The sequence below is a fragment of the Aulonocara stuartgranti genome (genome assembly GCF_965226115.1).
Source record: "Aulonocara stuartgranti genome assembly, chromosome: 3".
Lineage (NCBI taxonomy): Eukaryota > Metazoa > Chordata > Actinopteri > Cichliformes > Cichlidae > Aulonocara > Aulonocara stuartgranti.
This window is the reverse complement of record NC_138941.1, coordinates 12,141,735-12,158,025: the sequence shown is the minus strand read 5'-3', so window position 1 is coordinate 12,158,025 and position 16,291 is coordinate 12,141,735. Positions and strand designations below refer to the sequence as shown.

The 16,291-nt window shown below is 43.3% G+C and overlaps 2 protein-coding genes across 2 annotated transcripts in view; one reads left to right on the top strand and one right to left on the bottom strand.

Annotated features, from left to right (window-relative positions):
* LOC309702172 (NACHT, LRR and PYD domains-containing protein 3-like) overlaps positions 1-16,291 on the bottom strand; it is a 270,070-nt gene that overhangs the window by 65,697 nt on the left and 188,082 nt on the right. The window lies entirely within an intron of this gene.
* LOC309702379 (uncharacterized protein) overlaps positions 5,388-16,291 on the top strand; it is a 41,762-nt gene continuing 30,858 nt past the window's right edge. The window contains exon 1 of the mRNA XM_082527090.1: positions 5,388-5,997. Coding sequence (XP_082383216.1) covers positions 5,911-5,997 — 87 coding nt within the window. The 5' untranslated portion in view covers positions 5,388-5,910. The remainder of the gene's footprint in view (positions 5,998-16,291) is intronic.

Here is a 16,291-nt window from a genome sequence, read left to right as displayed (position 1 = left end):
ATGAGTGGTGGGGCAGGCTGGATGGTGTTGAGGAGTCGTATCGCAGTGACATTGGCTCCCCTGCTTCACTCTCTCCTGCCCCACTAATGCAACTCACTAATCCCTCTGTCCCCTTTAGGTGGGGCTCACGCTGACAAGATAAAATAAGCTGCACGACTGGTGGGTGGGGGCTGTGCTGTCAGCCCCCCTGGGTCTGCTCCTCTGTGATCCTCAGTGGGCCAGTATGCCTCTCCTGGTAGCTCCATGGGGGATGGTGTGGTGGGTTGGTGGGTGCCATGGCGACTATGTGCGGACTTCACATTTTTGTCTGCTGTGACAGCTCCTTGATCTGGGCGGGGCCAGTGGGGTGTGGGTAGGTCCTTTGTGGGGCTTTGGACGTTGCCTGAATATTGTCAGGCAGCTGGGTGCTGTGCCTCGACCCTTTCTTCCTTTGCATTTGTGGTTTGGTGCCATAAATGCACAACATAGAAGAGCCACCTCGACGGGACAACACTCAGCGGTTCATCTGTCTCTCTTCCACAGCATGTCTTTATCCTGTCTTCCTTCTCTCACCCCAACCAATCACAGCAGATGGCCCCGCCCCTCCCTGAGCCTGGTGCCGGAGGTTTCTTCCTGTTAAAAGGGAGTTTTTCCTTCCCACTGTCGCCAAAGTGCTGCTCATAGGGGGTCATATGATTGTTGGGTTTTTCTCTGTATGTATTATTGTACGAGCTACCTTACAGTATAAAGCACCTTGAGACGACTGCTGTTGTGATTTGGTGCTGTGTAAATAAAACTGAATTGAATTAAGAAACAACTCTTAGATTCCTCACATGATTCTCCTGTATTCCTACGGGACGCCAAGGTAATATAACATGGAAGTGTGTCGCAGTGCCTGGTGGCCACATGTTACCCATAAACTGTCAACCTGACCGTACTGTAGCTACGTCCAAAGACTAGTTAAAGATTAAAGCTTTTTGGGGGGTTAAATCTGACATAAATAAAGAAAGAATAACATTAAAGTCGATTCTTTTGATCACTGTAGTTCTACTTTGAGGATATGATGTGTAAAAACCCTCAGTTGTGGCTGGTGGATCTCACATTCCTGGTCTTTGTAATTCCAGTTCAATGAAGCCTCATTTTCACCTTTTTCCAGGTAAATTTTCCCAACTGTTCTAATGTCCATGCTGTGGCATTGTCCCATCATTTGTATTTCCTGTTAATGGATTTTTAATATGGTCTGGGAAATTACTATATATGAGTAACTTCCTGTTGTATTGCAGCTTAAGGCCATTGTCACTGAAATAAAGCCCAAGTTGTAATAGTTTGCATCCAGAACGAGGAAAACGAAGAAACCCAAACACTGCTCAGTGGATGAGTCCGTCCTGGAATAAATACCAGGACAAAACTAAAAAGAAGAGCTTGTTTCCTCGAAGCAACAACAGAAAGCTCTTTGTCTCTACAGATGTTTCTGGGAAACACGTTAACAATATTTAAACATTTGTTCTTAATAAACGTTTTTACTTAATGATGCTTTATGATATTTCTATCTGACCTAATGCAGCAGCGTATCCACATGAACTCTGCAGTGTTTCTACCCAGAGGCCACCGTGGTCCTTCTTTACTAATGCTGAGGGTTTTCTCCCAGCCGTGATAGCCTTTGACAGGTAAACTGAGTCATTCCAGCCCAGTGCAAAAATAACCTCCCTGTCTGCTCTTAACTTCACGCATCGATGCTAAAACGTTGCATAACTGAACCTGCAGACTGTGATCCTGTAGCTGTCGAGGAGAGGGCTTGATGCCGTCCATCTTCTGCTCAATTAACAACGCCTGCAACCTTTTGAGCCTTGGTCCTGCTACAGTCACAAATATAACATCATCACTCTTTATTTGATCCACTACACTGCTGTCATTTCTCTGTTATGGCCCCACAAGGTCACTGAATTCTGTCATTCTTCTCCAATCTATGGTTTTCAGTCACTGGTGGGCAACATTACTCTACCACGACTGCAAACAGTGGACAGTTGGTAGGTAGTCCTGCAGGACGCCTGTCTCGAGCCAAGGCTACTTGGAACATCTCTCCATGGAGGAACAATGAAGACATGAAGAGAAACTATAAATCTTTGGGACTTGTGCTCCAACAGCTTTGTTTAAAGGCCTGAAAGTGGCGACGTCTCTCCCAGAGCTCCAGCTCAGTGACATCTATGTGTGCCTTGTATGCTTCAGCTGACGCTGCTGCCAGGATGAAAGCTGTCAAACCGAGCACAGCTACATGTTCCACCTGGATGGGTAAATAATGTGTTTGAGGTGAGAACAATCAGGAAAGCTCGCCAGCGGCTTTACTTCCTGAGGAGGCTGAGGAAGTTTGGCATGAACGCCAACATCACCTCAAATTTCTACAGGTGTGCAGTCGAGAGCTTGCTGACGAGCTGCATCACAGTTTGGTACGAAGCTGCTCTGCCAGCAGCCGTAAATCACTACAGAGGGTGAAGGCAGCAGAGCACATCACTGGCACGAGGCTTCCTGCCATTCAGGACATTTATCTCCAGCGGTGCCTCCATAAAGCACACAGCATCATCAAGGACCACAGCCACCCAGCACATCAGCTGTTCTCCTTGTTACCATCGTTACAGGAGTCTGTCTGCTCGGACTACAAGACTCAAAAACTGTTTCTACCACCAAGCCATACGACACCTCAACCACAACACTTAAACACACACAACACAGCACTCAGAAGCTACCTGCAGCTTCACAAGTACTCTGTTTAATCTGCACTGGTCACTCCACTTTATTGTCATTGATATTTATATTTAAAAGTGCAATACTGAAATTTTCTGCTGCTCATTCCTGTGCAATGTCCCATCTGCCCTCCCGTCATATTTCTCTTCAAGATTTTCTTATTTAATCACTAGTGTACATATATTTATAGATACAAATATATTTAGTCATCTTTTCTCTTTTACCATGTCTCTCTAATATTTGCTCCTTACTATTTTTCTATTTTCTTTATTATTTTATTTTATTATATTTTCTCCTACTGTATCAAGCTGCCGAGTGACTGCTGCTCGTCAAACACATTTCATTGCAATGTTGACCCTGTGCTAACTTGCATATGACAAATAAAACTGAAAACTGAAAAGAAGAAACTGGTCGTTGTTAAAGGAAAGGTAATCTCCACATAAGCAGCTTAGATGACCTTCCACGTGTAAATCTTACAATGTGTTGACTTGGACATGAACAGTGTAGGACCAGAAAAGTCCCAGCAGTGTTAATTTGTCACATTAATGTAAAATGAAGTATTTTTCTGATGTTGGGTTAATCGTTCCTACAGTTTAAATGAGCCGTCACTGATGTTCACATGTGGCAGCCATACTCTACGGCTTCTGTAAATAAACACTGATTACTGAATCCAGTTTTGGCTACATTAAACTCAAAGACGTTCAAAGGATGGCTGGAAAGCTACAGACTGCAGTACTGTTTGGCACCAGTAGCAAAGTATGTCTGTTGTGGAGTTGTAGACATGTAACTTGAACATGTTTGTAACTTTTTACTAGCATTTTGTTTACTATGTTTCAGATCTATGGCACTAAATGGGGGACTGACCACGTTTTTGACCTTGACTGGACTTACTGGGTCCAGTAAAGATATCATAGCCAAAGGTGGCTCTGCTTCCAGTTCTGGCTTATAGGAAGATCTCTGAAGGTTGGGTGTAATCCTCTCCTGACTTTGGATCACTCTTTTAGATCTAAACCTCCAGCTCTGGACTCGCCATCCTCAAAGACTGCTCCATAAGAACACAGGCATGTGTGAACAGCCCACTCCTCCTTTGGTCAATGGCACACACTTTTAGACGATGTGTATTCAGCATCTGGCAAGAGTGGAATCAACTGGGGCTCTTTCTAAATTGGCGTCACCATTGATTGTGGTGGTGGCAGCAGCTCATTCTGCTGGCTCTGTGTAACAGGGTCATAAATCACATTGTTATAATGTGTTCTAAACCCCCAAACTGCTCCTTTTATACCTGACTTTTAGGACCTCCAAGCCTGTAGTTGTGTTCATTATCAGTTAGAGCCCCTCCTCGTTCTTTTCTTCTTCTTCGGTGCAATCCTATAAATACAGTGTACCCCTTTTGCCTCTCCCCTTTTCTACAATCCCCCTGTGGGAGAGGTGGGTGTCATTTCTTTCCAACACTTTAAAACACACATATAATGCATATTTAGCCACCTGGATGTTTCTGGTTGCAATTTTAGTTCGATTATTGTCATTATTAAGCCTGTTTTTGTTAGATGTTATAAGTGTGTCGTATGTGTGTATCATAAATGTGTTTTAGGCGCCATAAATGCTAGCATGAATATATACTCCTTGCTAGCTTGGGAGCTGTGGTGGGTTGAACTAACCCTCTTCCCCACTGTTTGTATTTGGTCGTAGGAGCTGGAGTGGGCAAATTATTTACTGGGAGGTCTTTCTTTCTTTTACCTTTTTTATCAGACACAACGCAGAATCACACCGGTTACATCTGCAGCTCATCCATCACCTGTTCTTCCCATCACTTAATGTTTTTGCTGCAAGACGTTGGAGTGAGTGCCATCTATTTTGCTGTTGTTTGGAGGCATTTTAGTTCAGTGAGAGACAGGAGGTCACGCAACAAACTGCTCAAACGAGTGGAAGCCGCTGCCCTCTGCTCGTCAGCTGGGAAACCTGGATCTCCCTTGTTGTGTTAACAGACCTCTCTGCATTGAATCATACCTGTTATTAACCTCTGTCTCTCTTCCACAGCATGTCTTTATCCTGTTTTTCTTCTCTCACCCCAACCAATCACAGCAGATGGCCCCGCCCCTCCCTGAGCCTGGTTCTGTCGGAGGTTTCTTCCTGTTAAAAGGGAGTTTTTCCTTCCCACTGTCGCCAAAGTGCTGCTCATAGGGGGTCATATGATTGTTGGGTTTTTCTCTGTATCTATGAAGCGCCTTGAGGCGACTTTTGTTGTGATTTGGCGCTATATAAATAAAATTGAATTGTCAGGGTCAAAGTTCAGAGGTAAGTTTGTTTAGCAAATGAATGACAATAAATCATACATGTTTGCTGATTCACAGATTGACAGCCCGGAGGAACAGGGCTGTGTCATTCCTGTGATGCGATTCAGCTTTATTTTAGTATTCATTTATTTTATTAGCTTTATTTCAGCCACTCAAACAAAACAACATTATATTATATTTAATATATATTAAATATGTGCCAACTGAATCAGTACGTTTCATGTAGAAATATGTGTGGCAACCTTTTGTTGCAGCAATGATCTCAAAACACAAGGGGGGGGGGGGGGGGGGCTAAGATGAATGTCTGCTGTGAGGACAGGGGGTGTGCATGTGCTCAAGTCACGTGACACGTCATTTACGCAACATTTGGTCGATTTAAAAGTTACAGTGAGATAAAATCATGTTATGGATTGCACTCAGTATATTGTGCCGACATGGTGAGATTGTGTCTGTCGAGCCGAGGAGAGCGTCGCAGTGCCAAAAGCTGTAAAATGAACTATCAGGCTGGAGTGTGCTGCCACAGCACAGAGCAGTCACAGAGTCCTGCAGGCAGAAGAGGAGTGATCGTGTTAGCCACCTTACAAAACAAAAAGACATGAAGTGAAAAGCAGAGCGCAGAGTGAGGCAGAAGAAGACAGACTGGGCCAAGTCCTGCATGTGCGAGAGCGAGCGAGACCCGGGACAACGTCATCCGCCTCGCCTGGACTAGTCCGCCGGCCGGAGGAGGGACAGTGGCTGCACTGTGCAGCCGAAGACTCACTTTGATCGTGCAGGAAACGAGCGACGCAACCGGTCCACCGTCCGTGCAAACTGCGCCAGGCAGCGTATTGCACGCTGGAGGACACCGAGGAAAGTGACAGTAGGAGCGGTGCTTAGTGAGAGGTGATGTCGGGGGGACATGGCTTCTTCTCCGGTCACCCCAGCATCGCTTGAAGGAGAAACACCTTCACCCACCGGGAACGAGGAGCCCGCGACCACCCGACAGGTACGACACGCCTCCGAGACCCTCTGCGCGCCCGGTAACGTTGTAACGTTTTACCGAAGTTCATTCGCAAACACACCAGTTTAAGATGGACCCGAGAATCAGCACACGGGAGCACTGGTGTCTGACTCAGCAGAAACGGCTCGACGTGCGTGTAATGCTTCGTATTTGATAACGATGGAATAATTCTTTAAAATAAGCACACAGATAAACACTGGTGGGTGGAAAAGTTCGTGTTTTGGTGAAATGAGTCCCGCCTAGTCCGGTCTACACCTCATTCAGCAAACATCTGAGTCACCCTGAGACGCCAGTGCGCGTCCTTGTGATGCAAAAAGCCGTAAGTGACACGCTGTTTACACGCAGGAGCAGTTTAACACATGCAGGTTGTGCCAGTAGGCGTTTCCTTCAATGTGACACCAAACGTGTAAATCAGTGCTGGGAGCGGATGTTGGACCTGATCAGTCTTAATCTGACAAACTGTAGTTCCTGCTCTGTTTCTAATTCAGCCCCATGACAGACAACCAGCATGTTCTCCTGTCACGTGTTATTGACACGCACATATTTAGTCCGTGTGTGGGATGTTAAAGGTGAGTTTGTTCAGGGCACGATCAGACTGAGGCCATTTCAACAGGTGCAAGGAAGTGTTAGTGTGGTTACTACGGCAGCACTGATGCCCTGATGAGTGCACATGGCTGGAATGAAAAGTCAATGCTATGTATAGCATGAACTACTTGTTGTCTAAGGCGGTGCAGAGTGTGAGCAGGAAATATCTGAGGTTGGATATTTCAGTACATACAGAGCTGTGCAGAGACATTAGGATCTTAAACTATTGTCTGTATCTGGCAAAGTGAGAATCTGAGCCTTGTGTACAAACTGTCTGGTGTTTGTTCTGGCAGGAATATGAAACTACTGTGCACAGCATGCTTATTAAGATGGCCCAGGACCAGGTCATCTTGCAGGATGGTAGTGTTACATCGAGAAGGTTCCTCTTTAATTGTTGGATTTCTGTGTGAGTTTTCTCCCTGTGCCTCTGTGGCCTCTCCCCACAGTATCCGTGTTTGTGTTTAAAGTGTTTAAAGTACAGCACTAGATGATCGTATGGGTGAATGTGACTTGTTGTAAAGCACTTTGAGTTGTTGTCTATATAAAGTCTAAATGGAAATCCACTTATGTGCAGAGGACCAGAAGATCCAGCGCATCGAAATAAAAAGTTCTTTGCTTAAACAATGAATTGTGCGATAAAATATTAATTTACAAATTCATTTTTAAGTTATTTTATTTATTCAATACAAAAGTAATTTATTATCTAGTAATTTAATTTAAAAGAAAATTCTGTTGGTTTTTGTTTTTTGCCCTTCTCCCCCGTCCCTCTTCTCAGCTGTTTCTCTTTCTTTCTCCCCTTCTTTCCCCCAGTCAAGTCTGTCCCGTATTCAGTAAGTGAAAATAAAATAAACAATAAAAGGTGAATCAAATGGACCATTACTGCAAGGCTGGGATGGTCAGTTTGGTAAAGTAAATCCATTGGGCATCTTTCTTTGCCTTTAGACAGCAATTCTGATGCAAAAGAGCCAAACGGGACAGGCAAAAAAAATAAATAAAATAAAATAAATATTTATAAATCAGTATTTGAAAATAAATAATTATTCCATTAATAAATACTTCAAATCAGAAAAAAAAGAAATAAAATCTCAATAAAAACCTCACATCAAAAATCCTTTTCCTGTGTCGTCTCATGTCCAACATCTGTGTAGGCAGAGTGTAAACACAGAGGCTGAATGGCCTTTGGTATAGGTGCAAAGCTAAGACTGTCTAACCAATGACAGAGCTCCTTACCTCGCACCGGCTAATTTGCATTGCTCCGGGATTTTGGAAATTTATCCATTTATTCATTATGATGTGGTTCAGCATCATAATGCTGAACCACAGAAACACACACACACACATATATATGTATATTTAATAGGGGTGCAACGATATTCGTATCGATATTGAACCGTTCGATACAGTGCTTTCGGTTCAGTACACATATGTATCGAACAATACAACATTTTTAATTTATTTCATCAACTTTCCTTCTGACGATGCTGTCTGTGTTGAGCGCTCAGTGGATCTGCGTTCGACTACTCCGCCTAGGCTGCACTGTCGAGTGCAGATCCACTGAGCGCAGGGCAAGCTAGCAGACAGAAGCTAAGCTCGTTGCAACATGGCAAATTGAACCTCCCCCACCCTCATTCAGATCTGGGCCCTGTTTCAGGAAGCCGGTTTAGAAAACTCAGAGTGAAAAACGATACGCAGGGTTGAGTAACCCCGAACTGTCCAACTCGGAATATTCCGTTTCAGAAAGGCTGATAACAATTAGTTCAATCAACGCGGAGTTGCTTTAACCCCAAGTGAAGCGCGCGGACGAGGATACATAAAGCCCTGATAAGCGGAGCACAGATTAAGCGAGTCACCATGGAGACGGAGGGAAAGAAGGCGCGGTCAATGTATTTCACAGCGCTTGAGGCCGAAATTCTGATGGCAGCATATGCCGATAACATGCAGATTTCTCAGAAAAAAAGTAACACAGCCTCAGCTGCAAAACAAAGGGAGCATGCATGGCAAAACATAGCCGACAGAGTCAATGCGTGAGTGTTAATATAAACATTGATCGAGGGATTTCCACCCATTTAACACGTTATTTTATCATATGTTATTTTATTTGTTATTTTATACATTTTATTTTGTGATGTGATGTGAGCGCAGGTGCAACCCAACAGGCCCCAAACGTTCCTGGCAGCAAGTAAAAATGAAATATAAAAATATAGTCCAAACAGGTGAGGTGTAATTGTATTATGAGCCATAGTGCTTGGTCTGTTTGTCCCATGTAAATCAATTGCAGTTAGAGGCTACATTAATTTTCTTTCTGTAAGCACTTATTGAAATTATCTGAGCACATTACAAGTACATATTTGCTTACTCTGTATGCTCAAATGTGACCCGTTATAGCCAACAGAAAAAAAGCGGAGGCCCGAAAAACAGGTGGGGGTCCTCCACCACCACCACTCACAGAGGCTGAGCAGTTGGCCCTCAGCCAAAACAGTGGGCGCCCTGTGGCCGAAGGCATCTCTGCGGGGACATCCTCTGAGTCAATAACCCCGCAAGACACAAGTGCCTACATAGGGGGTAAATTCAAAATAATACATGATGTGCATACATCCTTTCTTCACAGTCACCTTTGCAGTGCTACTCATTCATTTGATAAACTCTTTACCATAATGGATTATTTTGTAGTGAAGTTATTTTCCTACTGATTTTGCCTTCCCTCAGTCTTGGTTGTCTTTGAGAGCATAATGACAATGACGTGTAAGCTGAGTGCTATATGTTTGTTAATTGCCATTTGGTCCCTTGTAAGTTATAAGTGACCTGTATAAACCTCATATTCTATCAGTTGATGGTGATGGTGTACTGCATCTGGTGCAGCCTCCTGTTGAGCCAGACCAACATGCAGTTGTGAGTAATACTCCACAGATTATATGAGTGTACAGTAGAACAGCAATGTTGTCTATTTCTTTACTACAGGAAAATAATGAAGAAACATTGACAGCTGTTACAGAGGAGGAAGCAACAGAGACACTTTATGAGGTTTACATCTTTTAATACTTTGTGTACAGGAAATACAGGCGACCAATAAAGCCAGTTGAACAAAAAATCTGTTTATTCTTCTTTCAACATGTTGAGGTGATGGGTCAAAAGAAATGATTGTGACATATGGTGTCTCTGACTGCTCTTCCATCTTGTATGTCCGTGGGAGGGTCAGGATGTTCATGGTTTGGATCACTGCTGATGTTTGGTTCAGAAGGACAGTGTTCTCCTCTAATTGTGGCAATGTTGTGAAGAATCACACATGCCACAATAATGTCACATGCCCTTTCTGGGGTGACCCTGAGTCTTTGCAGGCACTGGAACCGGGCCTTAAGCATTCCGATAGTCATTTCAATTCTGGCTCTTGTCCTGCAATTAGCCAGATTATATCGCTGCTGTGGGCCCGGTTCAGGGTCAGGGTAAGGGGTAAGCAAATAGGGTAAACATGGATACCCCCTATCACCAAGCAAGTAGCCAGTGAACTCTCCTAAGACAGAAGGATACACTTCAGTTCAAATGTCCCTGAAGCAATTGGTCTTTATATATTTTAAAGTATTCTCAACTCACCATGTCCAAATTTTGTGCTCAGTGTACATTCATGGAATATTTGTGAGTCATGGACAGAGCCTGGCCGCTTGGCTTCCACATTTGTGATAATGTTGGCAGCATCACATATGATCTTCACAGTGCAGAGAACACAAATTAGCATCCATTACTATAATGAAATAATTTGTTAGTTTGAAATGCTACAGGGAACTATGTACCTGTACATTAATGCTGTGGAAAGACTTCCTGTTCACATAGTCTCCTTCATTTACTGAAGGAGCAATGATTGGAATGTGAGTGCCATCTATACAGCCAATCACGCCTGGGAACCCTGAAAATAAATGTGCAATTTAAGTAGTAGTCCAAGTATCACCACATCATACATTAAGTTTTGGTCATCCTGATACCTGCAATTTTGTGGCATCCCTCTTTGATGAATCTTGTGGGTCTATGACCGGGGAACACCACAGACGAGTACAGGAGACGTTTCAGTGCAACTGTAACATTCCTGACTGCCCGACAGACGGTAGCCTTGGAAACGTGCTCAGCTTCACCAATATTATACAGAAAGCTCCCGTTTGCAAAAAACCGAAGTGCAATACAAATAATATGTACAGAACTGAGAGGATGTCCACGATGTGTCACATGCGTAATATATGGCCTGAGGATGTTATTCAAATAACTTATAGATTGTGCTGAGAAACGGTAACGTTCACACAGAAAATCATCAGGAAATGATAAAATGTCCAAATGCGCTCTGATCACTCTCTCCCGGCGGAGAGCTCTGCGGAGAATTTGGGCTTCACGATCTACTGGCTCTTCAAGGAAGGGGCACGCCATGTCCGACACTTCCTACTGTCAGGTTTCCGACAAAGGGGCAGAGACAGTCAGGGTTAGTTGTAGTAAACCTGCTAGGGGGCAGGTTAGCTTCACGGAGTGTGTCGTCATAGTGACTCACTGAGGCGTCATCTGAACTCGCTTTGTGAAACCGAAAACCCAGAGTTTTCGTTAACTCAGGGTATACTTACTCAGTTTTTCCACTAAACCGGCTTCCTGAAACAGGGCCCTGGTGTTTGGAACTATTTTGGTTTTCATGTGACGTATGACCCTGAAGGTAAGCGAGTCATGGACTAAAGTAAAACAGTATGTTGGATGTGCCACGCAATGCTCAATTACATGGGTGGGAACTAGTGTGTTAGCGCAGTTAGCTCGTTAACATGTTGGCCGTCCAGCCCCACGCACGGGGCGATCCGCGGTAGCTCGTTAACGGAGATTTGCCGTGTTGTGGCGTTAAGGTCATTTCAGATTAACGCTGACAGCACTAGTGGGAACACAACGAATATGACTGCACATTTACTCCGACATCATCCTAGTGCAAAGACAAGTGGAAGCAGACAAAACAACAAGCACCATGCTGCAAACTTTACCCGAGTCATTTAGACAGCCGTTAGCACAGGATTCTCCTTATGGGGACCTGATATGTTTAATATGCTGCTGAGAATATAGCCCAGAAGAAGCGTATAGTAGAGCTTTTATTTTGAAAGAGACATTTCTCTGTAATAAACTCTCTTTTCCAAAGATGAGCGATTCCTCCATCAGATAGATTTATTTATTTTTTATTACTTTGTTGTTTCAGCAACATTAAATTTAAAAACTGTACGTTTGAGTTCAAATATATATTTATAATTTTAATAACTGACAAATTAAAAAGGCATGAACATTTTTTTTGTATCGAAAAAATATCGAACCGTGACACCAAAGTATCGAACCGAACCGTGAATTTTGTTTGTCGTTGCAACCCTAATATATGTGTGTGTGTGTGTATTTATACATCAATCCATTTTCTTGCTTATGGAGTTCAGGGCCTGGGACCTACTCCATGTCAGCTTTCAGTGTTTATGAACATGAACATTATGAACTCATGACTCCCTTGGGAAGCCTATGGTTTTTCATAGGCAGGGGATATTTGTTTTATCACAGTTCATTACCAAACAGAGCAGGGTTCTAATTGATTTGTGGCTTTTAGGATATTATGTATAGGTGTGTAAAAGTGGAGTGAATATAATTACAAACAGCAATGCTAGTGGAGTGATGACAGACAGGGCGGTTGGGGGGTGGTGAACAGTTTGCCAACAGTTCTGCCCCTGTAGAGAAGGACATCTGCCATTTCTTTTTCCTTTTAGTCAAACAATTCAGGTAGTGATGAAAGAAAATCAGACTGTGGCAGTGCTTGCAGCAGGTAACGGAGTGATAATGCAGAGTTTTTACTGCAGTGGACAGTCCCTAGTGTGACCATCGCTGGAACCAACCAGCTGATTTACACCATGGCAGCAGTTATCAGTGAAGTTCTTGGCTGCAACATGAACGATCTCAAGTAGCAATGCTACTGAACTTGCTGGAGAACTTTTAGTTCAGGCCACTTGATGAGTTTCACACAGTACTGCATATTATTTTATTAGGTTGGCACAAATGTAGGATTGTGTTTGTGATATCACGATGTGTCTGTTTCCTTTTCATATTACACTAAAGAGATCATCGCCTACAAGCCTGCCGTAAACGAACAGCATGTCTATAAAAGCCCATTCATCATCCGGCCCTCCTGCTCAAACACAACCATGTAGCGCTCATCCCTCCACCCGTCTCATTCAGCATCCACATACATGTTGCAGGGAACGGGAAATAGAGTAGAGCAGCAAAGCTTGATTTTCTTTAGGATTGGTTAAACTAAAAGACGTTGACAAGGAATTTTAAGGGTTTTAGGAAGCATAAAATCGAAATCAGTTGTATTGGATACGAGTATAAATGAGTGCTTAGGCTCATGCAAGAAAAAACATCTTAGACAGGATATGACAAAACGTACTGTGATACAATTCTTCATTACTACAGCTCATTGAGTGCTTTTGTAAAAAGTCAAATCTGTGTGCTCCATTAAACCCCGTAGAAGTTGTTTCGAATGCTGACAGTGGACAAACAAAGTTGTCATTTAGCTTAAACATTAACAGTAGAAAAGGCCCGATAGGAATCTAACATCCTTGGAATCAAGCTGTGGGAGTGAGTTTTGAAACCTTTCTGTAGGACTGCTTTAAACTTGCCTTCTTGGTGATGTGTTGTCTGATGTCTTGTTTGACTTGAGCAGATTCTTTACGTGCTTTAAATTTCTAACACATTTGCTTTAACCAGTAATTGAAACTGCTGAGTAGGAAGTACTAAAGTGGGTGTTGAGCATGTTGGGTGTGTCCTTATTACCTGTTTCGATGTTTTCTTTTAATTGAAAGCGTTTCATGAATATGAAATGCTTCTGCGTAATGTTAAACGTTATAAAATATTCTTATGATTTAAACTCTGTATTCATGGCTTATTCTTTCCTGGCCTTTCCTGTAAGCACTTTTATGCTCGGTGGTAAAATATCACAGAACTAGCAGTTTGGCGAGTGTCATACCGCCTGGATTAGTGGCTCAGCTGGTAATTCAGAGATTTATGTAGCTTAGTTTGCTGTGTCATGCTGATTTGGGGAGACTGGACACAGACCTGAGTCATTCTCTTCTGGGTGATCACAGTGGTTACTCTCCTCCCTTCCTCATCTCACCCTGCAAAGAAATCTTTGTTGTTCTGCCTTGACCTCTTCCTCTGTGTTAGTTTGCTGTCCTTTCATTAGCTAGCTTTAGGACTTCTCCTCTCCTCCATGAATGTATCCCCACTAATCCCATTACATGCTTGTCCTTGTCCCACATTTATCAAACATACTTTTTAAAATCAAACAGTTAGAAATGACATTCATTACTTCATTATGTAACATGTCCCTGTGATCTAAACAGCCTGTTAGCCCTCGGAGCACATTTAAGTAAATTGAAATAATTGTGCCGATAAATTAGATTTGAAAGCTCTTATTCTAATTTTCTGTTTTGATGATATTTGGGATATGCTGTTTATGTAGAACAGCTAAATCTAGTTCTTTATATTCCCATATAAATGATAAACACACATTATTTACAAAACACTGCCCGGTGGACGCCAAAGGACGGCCTGTTTTGATTACGCTGGGATCTTTTTGGAGCGCACATTTTTGGTCTACGATCAAAGCTGCCACACCACGCTGGATTAATCTCCCAGTAGCTGAGTTTATGAAGTCATAAGAAAGGAATGTCCCACACGTTCCTGCTGTTACACCATATTTGGACTGGGACACCTTTGCTAACCTCTGTTGCTCAATGACACACTGATTTGAATCTGGAGGCGCTGGCGACATATTTGCAGCAGTGTGGGTTCACAGAGGCTGTTTAGACTCTGAGCATGTGACACACCAGTAGCGTGCCACGCTGGGCCTCTCGGGGTGGCGTACAGTGTCACTGTGTGTGTCTATTTAAGTGTTTGTCGTGTAAATGAGGACAACCAAGATATGTGAAGTATAGAGTGGTGTACCACAGTGACAGGTTAATGTCAGTGTGTGAGTGTGTAGCAGTTTGTGTGGCCAGAGAAGGTCAGCAGCCTCCAGAGGACAAAGCGCTTGTGTTCTTCCACAATCGCCCGTTTGATCAGACAGATCATTTGGCATCTGTCAGGCTAAAAACAACAACGCAACATAAAACCAAGCATACGCTCTGCAGTCCTGCAGCTAACTCCTGACAGTCTGTCTGCTGTAGGCTGAAGAAATCAGGGGCTCATTCATCTGCACCTGTCAGCGTCTTTATGCTAACAATAGATCAAACAGTATGTGTCCACAGGATGTGTAATGTTGAAGGTTACCGTACATCCTTATCTCCAGCACTGAGAATCAGTTATCACTGATCGCTGTCTCTGCTTTGTTTTGACATATTTCATATTTATATATTTCATATTTATAAGGTAAATACCCTACAACATTACAGAGAAGAAGAAGTAACCCCAGGCTCGGTGAGGGGCAGCCATCTGCCGTCACCAGCTGGAGGTGATGAGTGGAAGACTCGATAGGCCACTCTTATTTTCATCCACTGCTTCGTTACCTCGACACGATGTTTTGGATCATCGTCATGCTTGAACATCCATCTTCATGGAGGGACGAAGGTTCCTCGTCACAGTACGATACGCGGTCCTGTCTATTGGCCCCTCCATGCAGGGAGGTCATGTTGTGCTCTTAGCAGAAAAATGACCCATGTTTCCACCGCTTTACTGTGGGGGCGGTGTTCTTTGGTTTTTAGTGATTGTGAGGACGTTTTCACAGACAAACCGTCACAAAAAAACCCATTAAGTGCCAAAATAACATAAACCTGTAGTTTTAAAATTTTTAAAAACTTCTCAACAGAAAATCTGTTTAAACAAAAAGGTTTTGAAGTGCTTTTTAAAAGAATGGACAGAGTCAGCTGTAGACTGGTGCAGAGCCTTGGTGGTTTCTCTAATCCAGCACAGAGGCCAGTACATTAATCTAAATGCAATGATGGAAACGCATTGATAATTTCTTCCAGTTCAGCAGAGGAGACCATGTTTAGAAATGTTAGGAGTGAGATAAAGATTTTACACAGTTGAAACTCAGAGAAGACTCAAACATTACACCAAGATTTTGAATGCTGAACTTAGCATGTGAACAAAAACAGAATAGAATGCGTTTTATTGTCACTACACACATGCACAATAAGCTTCAGAGCATCTCCTATTCAGTGCAGACGTGGGAAAGAAAGGGGGGTGAGTTGCACAGTTCTGCAGCACTATCTACAAATATAGAAACAAAACATAGTGCTATATATTACAGTGTGGGTTACTGCACGTAAATTAAGTGTTGCACAGTGGTGATGATAGTTGTGTAGTCTGTGTGTAGAGGTCCTACATTGGGGGGTGGAACTGTGTTTATCATGTGTGAGTTCAGGTTACGGGTGGAAAAAACTGTTGTGAGTCTGTGGGTCTCCTTGCTGATGCACCTGTAGCGCCTCCCTGAGGGAAGCAGGTTGAACAGGTTAGAACCGGACTGGAGCTGTCATGGATAATGCTTGCTGCTCTGCTGAGGCAGCGGGAGGAATAAATGTCCATCAGGGAGGGGAGAGGGCAGCCGATGATCTTCTGTGCTGTCTTGACCACACTCTGAAGCCTCTATCCGCCTTAGTGCAGCTGCCGTACCATACCGTGATGTCAGCAGCAGGTTGGAGTTCAGCTTGTACTT